This window comes from Papaver somniferum, unplaced genomic scaffold (assembly GCF_003573695.1).
Source record: "Papaver somniferum cultivar HN1 unplaced genomic scaffold, ASM357369v1 unplaced-scaffold_15, whole genome shotgun sequence".
NCBI lineage: Eukaryota > Viridiplantae > Streptophyta > Magnoliopsida > Ranunculales > Papaveraceae > Papaver > Papaver somniferum.
The window spans coordinates 4,797,580-4,809,119 of record NW_020624376.1 but is presented as its reverse complement, the minus strand read 5'-3'; the positions used below and the strand labels follow the sequence as shown (position 1 = coordinate 4,809,119).

Here is an 11,540-nt window from a genome sequence, read left to right as displayed (position 1 = left end):
ACTGGGAGACACACCATGGTCCAACTGTGTAGAATCACATGGTCACATGTGGTCGTATATATGACAAGTACCAACCACGTTTACGACGTATATTATTATCGACACGCCACATGCAAAACGTGCACAATATATTTTCGTTTGACATCTAATATATGTATATATACATGGTATGACCATAGCTAGCTAGCTAGAATCTCATTTATCACAATTTTGTGCTTTTTTTCAGATATCTTCTGAGTTTTGAACAACATGAGCCAAGATGATACTGAAAATATTGTTGTTCGTACTGAGACAGAAGAGAATCAAAGGGTAATACCCTATGTGTCGTTCATTTACCATTACTTGATTAGTAATCTATTGATCAGTCTATTTCTCGTACCAGTTAGTGTTGTAATCTTTATTGAAGCTGCACGGCGAATAAATCCTGAGGATATGTATAATCAGCTTTTGCTTCAATATGTTCATCAGAACAATGTTGTTTGTGTTATGGTTGTTTAGTTCTCATGCTTTTTGGTTTGGTAACTTACTGGAAGAGTCGGCCTTGCCCAGTTTACCTTGTTGATTATGCATGTTATAAACCACCTTCGAACCTCAAAATGTCATGCCAAAAGTTCCTTGAAAACGCAAGAAAGATAAGTTACCACGGCGAGTCTTGGTTTAATTTTATGGGCAAGATTCTTGAAGTTTCTGGACTTGGGAACGAGACATACGCGCCTCAATCCCTGCATGAAATACCTCAAGATTTTTCAATGGCAAGTGCAAGGGATGAAACTGAGCAGGTAATTTTTGGAGCTTTAGATAATCTCTTCTCTAAAACCTTTGTAAAACCAAAGGGCATTGGAGTCCTTGTTGTGAAATGTAGTTTGTTTAATCCTATTCCTTCTCTTTCGGCGGTAATTGTTAATAAGTATAAACTGAGAGATAGTATCAAGAGCTTCAATTTAGGCGGGATGGGCTGCAGTACTGGAGTGGTTGCAGTTGATCTTGCCAAGAATTTACTTCAGGTTCATCGAAATACATATGCAATTGTAATAAGCACTGAAAACCTTACACAAAGTGGGTACCTCGGAACTAACAAATCTATGGTGATCCCTAATTGTCTATTTCGTATTGGTGGTGCTGCGGTTCTTCTCTCCAACAGATCTCAAGACAAGCAACGAGCCAAGTACAAATTGGTTCATATTGTGAGAACGCACTTTGGCTCGAATGACAAAGCATTCAAGTGTGTGATGCGGGAGGAAGACGAAGCCGGTATACTTGGTGTCTCCCTGTCAAAAACTCTCATGCCGGTTGCAGGGTTGGCACTTAAGACCAATATCACCACTCTAGGTCCGTTCGTGCTTCCAATAAGCGAACATCTTCGATATTTTGTAACCATGATGGTGAATAAGTTATTCAAGTTTGCAAATGTAAAGACTTACATTCCAGATTTGAATCTTGCGTTCAATCATTTCTGTATACACGCTGGTGGAAAAGCAGTGATTGATGAAATGGAAAAGAATCTAAAACTATCGCCCCTTCACGTAGAGCCTTCTCGAATGACTCTTCATCGATTTGGAAACACATCATCGAGCTCAATTTGGTACGAATTGGCTTATATTGAGGCCAAGGGGAGGATGCATAAGAATCATCTCATCTGGCAGATTGCACTAGGAAGTGGCTTCAAATGTAACAGTGCAGTCTGGATTGCACTCAAGAATGTGTAACCATCTTCTAATGACAACAATCCCTGGGATGACTGTATTGATAGGTATCCTGTAGAATCCAATTGATATGGGTTCAATCATCAAACACCACTATAGGAAATTGTGTATGTGCTAGCTATATGTAGTGAAAGTAGCTAGTAGTAATTTTAGTGTTACCATGAATATATAATAACTTAGCCAGTGCCCAACATTTGAGGTGCACGGGGGCGCTTCGAAGTTCAAACCCTACCTACATTGGGGTTGACGGAGTTTTACAATCCATTTTTATTGTAGGTGTGATTAATATCCAATTGTGGAAGTTAGTAAATCCTCCCAAATTTCATATTTAAAGCTGAAAATATTCACTGCCAAATATGTACACCCATATAAAAATCTAAAACGTGTTTTAGGTGTAATTTACAAAAACAAAATCTTTGCCAGTACACCAAACTAAAAGTTCTTTCCAAAAATTCATCAAATTAAAAAACCATTTGTTGGGTTCATGCATTTGAGATTTTAGAGTTTAAATTTCTTTCCATATCACCACCCAAATGGAAATCAAAAAAATGAAGCAGTAAATGTGATAACATTACTTTAAATACACCCTCCTTGCATATCCTCTCCTCACTCTCTTGAAAAAACCCTATTGCAATTCAAATTCTAGAAAAGAAATATGCTAAACTCAATAATTGAAAATTTCGGGTTTCCAGACGAATTTTTTGATGTGCATAAAGATGCAGAATCTGTATGCTCAGGCGGCGACAATCTTGATTGTTTCATGGAATCGGAAGTCTCAAGCACGGATACTGGTTATTGTAGCTCAAGCACGGATACTGGTTATTGTAGTGCTGATGTTAACACAAGCAATGCCAGTGTTACTCTCGCGTCTTCTTCTGATGCTGTTATGGCCTGCAGCCCTCTAGGAGAAGGAAATGCCCACGGCGGCAGCCATCAAATTTTTGAAAGAAGGGAATTTGGTGATAAACATAGAGAGTTTTCTGATCATACTGTCCACACTTCATGTCTTGAAGATCTAGATTGCTTCGAGGATGCCGAAGTTGTTTCTCAATTTTTTGAAGAAAAGCCTACTGCTACTAATGATCACATTTATGCTACGAGGACAACCACATCTGATGCACATCCTTCTGTGTATTCGGGTTTGTATGAATTTATCCGCGACGCTCTGGGCACTGCAGATCCAACTCAGAAGTTGTTGGCTGAGGAAACAGCACCCCCTGAAAGTGTTTCTGCAACTCTGCCTCCTAATAAGCAAAAAAATATTGCAGCAGCACATCCTAAAAACAAGAGGAAGGCAGCAGCACAATCATCATCAGCAGATCCTAAAAAGAAGAGGAAGGCAGCAGCCCGGTTATCAGCAGCAAATCCTAAAATGAAAGCGTGGGAACCTATTGGTTTCCCCAAAGGATGGGAGTCTTTCACTGTTCTTAGAAAGAAAGGTGCTAGCGCGGGAAAAAAATACGATAAGGTACATATATACATGCATATTGAAAGTGTTTCTACTCTTTTCATCTATACGAATAGTTTTTTTTTTTTTTTTTCCGGTAAAGAGTTTGGTGCCGGTGAGTTTGGAACTCAGGTCGCTAGTATTGGTATGTATATGAATAGGTATTAACATTGTTAAATAACCATATGTTCTTGCAGTATTTCGTCGAACCGGTTCGAACAGATGGTGCAAAAAGGGAAAAGTTCAAGTCAAGGCCAGATGCAGAGTATTACCTTATTACAGGCAAAAGGAGACCTGTAAAAACTTACCCAAGACGAAAAGCGTCAACCGCCAAGAAGGGATCTTTGATGACCTCTGCCGAGACATTTGCACTACAGAATAGAAAAACCGAAAATGGGTCAACCTCTTCAAACCCTGATCCAGTTAATATTGTATTACCACCAGCACCACCAAGGCCATTAACCACTGATGAGGATGCACTTACATCAGAGATAGAAAATGAAGTTGCACAGTTACTCGCATCAGGTTTATTTAAATACCGATACATTTCAGGTGATGGCCGGTGATATGAAGAAATGTGATTTGTGGAGCACAATTGCTACACATCTGTATCAGCTGTTGTACTCTTTAGGGTACTTGTGCCATCAACTTGTAAGCCAGTACTCGTTAGTTAGTTGATGGTGGTAGGAGTGTGTAGGATTTTTTTTTTCTCCTTTGCTGATGGGGATTCCGCCATGTTTAGGGGTAGTGACTTTGGTTTTCTGTTCTTGGTTTGCTTTGTTGCTTGGGTTTGGGGTTGCTGCTTTCTGTTCCCTTCTTTTTCTTTCTGGTTGGTGTTTGTTACAGTTCATTTTTCATGTACTTTTAACCCTTTCTTTTCAAAGTTTAATCTATCGATAAGAAAAACCTTGTAAGCCAACACTTGATTAATTCATCAAGAACAACTGTTAAGTCTCTCATTTGTGTAAGTTTAGACATCCGTAAGTAGCTACACGTAAAATCGAATTTCTAATAACCATGGTTCCCGAGGGTGATCACGCGCATCATAGAATGATGGACATGGTTGTTTGTAAAAAAGATAATTAAGTCTAGATGCTCCTTCCAAGGAAATCTTATGAATGAATATGGTGGTTTCGGAATCAGGGCAAGAATTGCATAACGGAGAACATAAATGGTTGGTCATGTATATATATTTTAGATCCTGTTAAGAATGCTTGAACATAAGGGGTTGGTCCATATTAAAGGTCCTGGGTATCTGATTGTTAGGCCTAGGTGTGTTTGACAGTAGGCCAACAGTACTAGTCGTGATTCCTTCAAAAGAAATGTTTCAAATCCCAGCTCACAACAAGTCTAGCCATGACAACCCAAGGTTAACAACAAGTTGTACTTGGTGTTTGCGTCACTGAGGGAAGGTATACATCAAAATGTAACAATAAACTAAGTGATAGGCACCATTCATCATATCAGTACCAGAGAGCTCATTTAAACTGTGAGACACAACATGGTCCAACTCTGTAGAATCACATGGTCACATGTGGTCGTATAAATGACAAGCACCAACCACGTTTAGGACTGGGATTATTTCGACATGCCACATGCAAAACGTGCACAATATATTTTCGTTTCATATCTACTATATGTTACGTATATACACATGGTGTGCCTATATAGCTAGCTTGCTAGAATCTCATATATCACCAAAAACTGAAACTTTTTGCTTTGTTTCAGATGTCTTCTGAGTTGAAACAACATGAGCCAAGGTGATACTGGAAGTACTGTTGTTCATACTGATACAGAAGAGAATCAAAGAGTAATACCCTATGTGACGTTCATTTACCATTACTTGATTAGTAATCTGTTGATCTGTTTATTTCTCATACCTGTTAATGTTGTAATTTTTGAAGCCGCGCGGCGAATACATCCTGAGTATATTTATAATCAGCTTTCGCTTCTATGTGTTTGTCGAAACAATGTCGGTAGTGTCATGTTTTGTTTAGTTCTAATGTTTTTTGGTTCGGTTACTTACTGGATGAGTCGGCCTTGTGCAATTTACCTTGTTGATTATGCATGTTGCAAACCACCTTCGAACCTCAAAGCGTCATGCGAAAAGTTCCTTGGACATGCGAGATTGTTAGGTTACTACAGTGAGTCTTCTATTAATTTTTTATCTAAGATTCTCAAAGTGTCTGGACTTTAGATACATTCCGGAATCCATGCATGAAGTTCCTCAATATTTCTCAATGGCTGGTGCAAGGGATGAAACTGAGCAGGTAATATTTGGATCATTAGATAATCTCTTCTCTAAAACCATTGTCAAAGCACAGGACATAGGAATTATTATTGTGAATTGTAGTTTGTTTAATCCTATTCCTTCGCTTTCCGCTGTAATTGTTAATAAGTATAAGCTTAGAGATAGTATTAAGAGCTTCAATATAGGAAGGATGGGTTGCAATACCCGGGTGATTGCAGTTGATCTCGCGAAAAATTTACTTCAGGTTCATCGAAATACTTGTGCGATTGTAGTGAGCACTGAAAACATTCAAGAGGGTGGGTACCTTGGAGAAAACAAATCCATGATGGTATCTAATTGTCTATTTCGTATCGGAGGTGCTGCAATTCTTCTCTCCAACAGATCTCAAGAAAAACAGCGAGCCAAGTACAAATTGATTCATACTGTGAGAACGCACTGTGGTTCGGATGACAAAGCATATAACTGTGTAATGCGGGAGGAAGACGAAACCGGTTTACTTGGTGTCTCCCTATCAAAAACTCTCATGCCAGTTGCAGGGTTGGCACTTAAGGCCAATATCACCACTCTAGGTCCGTTCGTGCTTCCTATCAGCGAACAACTTAGATATTTTATAACCATGATGGCGAGTAAGTTATTTAAGTTTGCAAATGTAAAGACTTACATTCTAGATTTCAGGCTTGCGTTCGATCATTTCTGTATACAAGCCGGTGGAAAAGCAGTGATTGATAAAATGGAAAAGAATCTAAAACTATCGCCCATTCACATTGAGCCTTCTCGAATGACTCTTCATCGATTTGGAAAAACATCATCGAGCTCAATTCGGTACGAATTGGCTTATATTGAGGCCAAGGGAAGGATGCATAAGAATCATCTTATCTGGCAGATTGCACTAGGATGTGGTTTTAAGTGTAACAGTGCAGTTTGGATTGCACACAAGAATGTGAAACCCTTGTAGTTACAACTACACTCCACTAAAACTAATCCAATTTCTAATTCATCTTCATATGTTATTATCCATTTCTGTTGCTGCTATCATCGATTTCTTTTACTGTTGTTCTTCCACAATGAACTCTGAATCGAAGTTTGTTTTCTTTCCTCATGATGATTATTATTTATTTTAACCATTCTCATCTAAGTTTTTTATTAACTTAATTCCCATACTTTTGCAGGAAAAATTCTTCTATTAGCGCTCTTCGAATTATGCAAAAACCCAAATCTTCGTCGGATGAAAATAAAGATTCCTAGAAGAAGAAACCAAACATTGATAACAAAGAATCTCACAAGAGGAAGACTTAGCAAAATAAAGAAGTAAGAAATATCCAATTTATTTGAAACAATATTGTTGCCTCTATTTCTTATCTATTTTATTTTCGCAGGCTTCCGATTCTGAGATGATTGATGGAAAAAAGCCAAAAGCTAAGACGCCTCGCAAGACCATACCAATCCATTCAAATCTTGTTAATCTAGATTTTAATGCTGCAGACGTTGTCCCTATAACAACAGTTCAACCTTCGCATACTAATCCTTCTATCACTCCAATAATTCAAATTTCTGAGAAAAATGTTCTTATTACTCCTACACCATCTCAAGCTTCTCAGAAGAATGTTCCTGCTACTCCTTCACCAACAATCCATCTTACAGATGAGAATGCCTATGTTACTTATGATGAACTTTTTTTTTAAATGGAGTCTCCTGTAAATAAGGAGTTTCTTCTTAGTCGAGGAACAAAAAGTAGTCCTCCCATTGCCTCTGCGACTTCATCGCATGCAAATCAAGTTTTTCCTTCACCCATTAATTCTAGCTCGCAACCAAACCTTCTTCAAAAGGAATCCCCTGTCCCAGCAGATTCTTCTACTCCTTTTTCCTTGTTAAATTCTTTTCCTTTGAACAATAAATCTTTGGATAGTGTAAAACTTGCTGCTCAATCTTTATCCGACGTCATCAACTCTGACCCATCTTTAAGTGATGATCCTTGCAAGTTTCGCTCCTGTTCTGCCTTAAGCAAGCTTTTATTTGAATTTCCCGCTGATAAAGCTTCAAGGGATGAAGTCTTTTCCCAAATTGATCCGAGCTTCCATGTTGCTCTAGATGTTCTGGTATCTACCTTTCATATTTTAATTCTTTCTTTTATGTTACTTCCAAGTTGTACTAACTTCATCTTTTTCCTTTTAGGACTCTCATCGTCGCGTGATGCTGGCTGAAAAGAATTTTGAATCTAGCTGATCTCAGTTGGAACTTTCGCAGAAAAATGTTTCTTTGGAGAAGGAAATACAAAAGATAAGAGGAGAACTCCAAGTTTCGAGTTTTGATGCTGAAACTCTTCGCAACGAGAATCAAAAACTTAGAGATATTTATTATTATATTTGAGATATTTATCATATTCTATATTCTTTCGCACACGTTCATTTTTGTAAATTTCTTCGTACACTTATTAAGATTTAAACCAGAAGCGAACGAATGAGATGTATAACTTTCAATTCCTTGCTGAAGATGCTCAAGCGAATACCGAGAAGCTGCAGTCCCAACTAAGCCAATTAAATAATAAATACTCATATTCACTTGATCAGATTAACAATCTTTCCCATGAGAATAACCAGCTTACTCAAAAAATTGAGTTTTTTAATGATCAAATATCCTATTTTTCTAAATTATCACACGATGCTGATTTATTACATCAAACTTTATCAGAAGAAAACCATACTTTTTCTAGAGAGAAGCTATCTTTTTCAAAGAAAGAAGCAATGTTTTCACATCAGTATTCAATTCTTCATGAAATAAATGAAAATCAAGCGCGAACTCTTCGCGTACTGAAGGAACAATACGAGACTTCGCTTAAATATTTAAGCTCCCAAAATGAGAAACTTGTTCAAAATAATATAAGTCTTTCTGTGAAGAAGAATCAGTTTCAAGAACAATATAGTCAATTAAAGAATTCCCATGATGTTATTAAGAAAAAGAATAAATCTCTTTCTTCTGAAGAAAAGAAGATTCGATCTCGCCTCAGTGGTTCAGTTGGTGATGGATTTGATAAGTCTATGGAAAGTATGAAGGACAATACCCTTGCTCTTTCTAAATTCTTCCAAGGTAGTCAGCTAGAGTGGACTGCCTTATTATGATTTCTTGGTATTTCTTCGCACAATGTTGACTTTAAAATTTCTCATTTATGGATATTTATTATTTTTTGTAGATTCTGAAAGATCGCACCAGTCTGTTGTTACTCAATTGAAGTCTGAATTATCCAAGGTTCGCAAAGAATGTGCGAATTTGGAAATATCTCGTGATTATCTTAAGCTCTCTCTTTCTGCTTCTCGAAGCAGAGCACGGATAAGGTTCGCATACCAGAAGAATTTTTTAGAGATAAATGCTAGAAATCTTGAAAGAGTTGCTATTCGCAAGGGTCATTCTAGTGCCCAATCTGTTATTGACGGAATTCTTGTAAGCAATTCTCTCCCAGCAGTAAAACTCCCCGTATGCAACGTGAGTGCAGATGAAGAATATCCTGAACCAGATAGTGATTATGACTTTTTAAGTGATGATAAAAAGGATGAAGATGAAGAAGAAAATCAGCAAGATGAAGAGAAGCCTGCTAATGAGGCCAATGCGGAGATTGAAAATCAGCAAGAAGAAGAGAAGTCTGCTGATGAGGTCATTATTGAGATTGAAAATCCTGGACCCAGTACTAAGATTTGAAAAGTATTTTGAATAAGATGCTGCTGTTGAGCATTCTTGATTTCCTTTCTTTATTTTGACGTATTTTGAACCTTGTTATTTTCAGACTTGTTGTTGCAAGGAAGATAATACATCGTTATTTTAATTCCCATACTTGCCTCTTATTATCTTTCTTGTAAGAATCAATTGTGCGAATTTATCATTAGTTTATTTAATTTACTTGGGAGGTCTTATTTTTCCTTCCTATGTAAAGGTTGGATTTTAGTACATCGACCCATTGATCTCATCTTATCTTTTTCGCTTGTATTATTTCCTCTTCAGGTTTGTCGCATAAATATCACAAGTCTTAATACTCCCTTGAGTAAAAGCCTTATGACATTTATGTCTTTTGACACAATTCATCTCCCTAATGGAGGGTGCCGTCCTTATCTTCCCCATGGTTGCCTTTTCAAGGAAGCTTACCTCTATCGGGTTAAGATTATGGCTCTTCCCATCCAGTTTTTCAACAACCAATTGATTTCGCAGTCTCGCATACACTACTATAAGGTTTATGGCAGCAAGGCTTCACCCTAAGTGGCGTATCTTCGGACCGAGTGCATCATAGTCAGGACTTGTCAAGAGTGGCAAGGTACGCTCTAGACGCCCCGCGCACTCTTGACTCAACCGTGTACCTCGGCGCCCTGATCGAGTTTCTGCACTCCTTGGAAGGGCCTTTCTCACCTTAGGCTCTCAATCTAAGATTACTATCTTAGACTGAAAATTTAAGGTATCCCTCCCGGATGGCATCATCGTTTTATTCTCAACCCAAATCTCCACAACTCAAGTTCCGGGGTCGGTGTAGCCTTCCCTTGAGTCATGTCTTATTTATATGTATTATTTTGCCTCTTGCATGTATGTGAACTAGGTTGCACGCCATAATTGGATTCCTAGCCAATCTGATAATAAATATCATTTTTTGTATCCTTGTATCAAGGTCTTACTTCATTTTTATAGAATTTTGTAACTTTCAAGCGAAATATTCGCATTATAGACTTGTTCAAAAATATGATCTTACAGATTTTTAATTGTTTATCCACGCGAGTTAATTCGCAAGTGACTATGGATAATATTTTTTCAAGAACTGCCTATTCCAAGGTCAATATAATTTACGACCTGTATTTCGTCCTTCAGGATCCATTAATTCATAAGCTCCTTCTCCAACTATTCTTTTTATTATATAAGGTCCATCCCATCTTTTCTCAAATTTTCCAACTTTTCCTTTTTGTTACACTGGAATTTCGTGTAACACTAATTCTCCCGGTTGGAATTCTCTTATTTTAACCCGCTTGTTGTATTTTCGAGCTAGTCTTTTTTGATAATTTTCCATGTGCTGTAAAGCGACTTCTCTTACTTCCTCCAAATCATCCAATTTTGTTAAGATCAAATCCGCGCTTAAATTCTTTTCCCAAGATTCTCTCTTTGTGGTAGGAATGATAACTTTTGTTGGTAGCACAGCCTCTACTCCATATGTCAAACAGAAAGGTGACATTCATGTTGATTCTCTTCTTGTAGTTCTGTAAGCCCATACTACATTATGTACTTGTTCGCACCATCCTTTGTTGTGCCCTTCTAACTTTTTCTTCAGGTTGTCTGCGATTGTTTTATTTGTAGCTTCTACTTGTCCATTACTCTGAGGATACAAAGGAGTATATTTTCCACTTTGAATTTTGAATCATTGAGCAACATTGTTATATTCTCGCTTTCAAACTGCTTCCAATTATCGGAAACCAATTGTGCAGGAATGCCAAATATGCATATGATATTTTCAAAAATGAATGTGAAGATGTCTTTATCGCGAACATGTTGAACTGCTTTTACTTCTGCCCATTTAGTAAAATAATCTGTTGCGACAATTAGAAATCTCTTTTGCCCCGTTCCTGGTATAAATGGTCCAACAATATCTATTCCCCATTTTCCGAAGGGCCATACATTTGTTGATGTATTAAGCATAGCCCCGTGTGCATTTATCTTCTTGTCATGATGTTGACATTCTTCGCATCTCCTCGAAACTTGTTTTGCATCTTCATGCATATATGGACAGTAATAGACTTGTATTTTTTCCCTATATCCGAGTGATATTCCTCCACTATGGTTGCGAGCATCTCCATAGTGTAATGCTTTTAGAATATCAATTCCCTCCTTTCGCGTAAGACATCTTAGTGAAGGTCCAAGAAATGATCTTTTATAAAGAACACCATCCCTTAATTCATAATTTGTCGCACGACTCTTTAATTTGTGTGCTTATAATCTTATCTTCGGCACTTATCCCTTTTCTAGATAAGATTGTATCTCAGTTCTCCAATCCTTCTCTTCGCTCACACTTTCTTCTTGTATATCGTCTATGAACATCACATTTGTTTGCCCTTCTTCACCCTTTTCTATAGATGGTAAAAATAGTGTTTGTATTTTTATATCCCTTGCAACCGGATCT

General features: G+C 37.6%; 2 protein-coding genes and 2 pseudogenes across 2 annotated transcripts; all 4 read left to right on the top strand.

The window, feature by feature from the left end:
- The first annotated feature begins 202 nt into the window (after positions 1 to 202).
- Positions 203 to 2,062, top strand: LOC113335674 (annotated as a pseudogene).
- Positions 2,063 to 4,842: 2,780 nt separating this feature from the next.
- Positions 4,843 to 6,404, top strand: LOC113335663 (annotated as a pseudogene).
- A 323-nt stretch (positions 6,405 to 6,727) lies between these two features.
- Positions 6,728 to 7,993, top strand: LOC113335664. Its single transcript, XM_026581684.1, has 2 exons — positions 6,728 to 7,497; positions 7,574 to 7,993. The coding sequence occupies exons 1-2, from the start codon at positions 7,084 to 7,086 to the stop codon at positions 7,622 to 7,624; spliced, it is 465 nt and encodes a 154-aa protein (XP_026437469.1). The 5' UTR covers positions 6,728 to 7,083; the 3' UTR covers positions 7,625 to 7,993.
- On the top strand, positions 7,864 to 9,091 carry LOC113335727 (altered inheritance of mitochondria protein 44-like). The gene is made up of 2 exons (XM_026581742.1): positions 7,864 to 8,485; positions 8,589 to 9,091. The coding sequence occupies exons 1-2, from the start codon at positions 7,864 to 7,866 to the stop codon at positions 9,089 to 9,091; spliced, it is 1,125 nt and encodes a 374-aa protein (XP_026437527.1).
- The last annotated feature ends 2,449 nt before the right edge of the window (positions 9,092 to 11,540 follow it).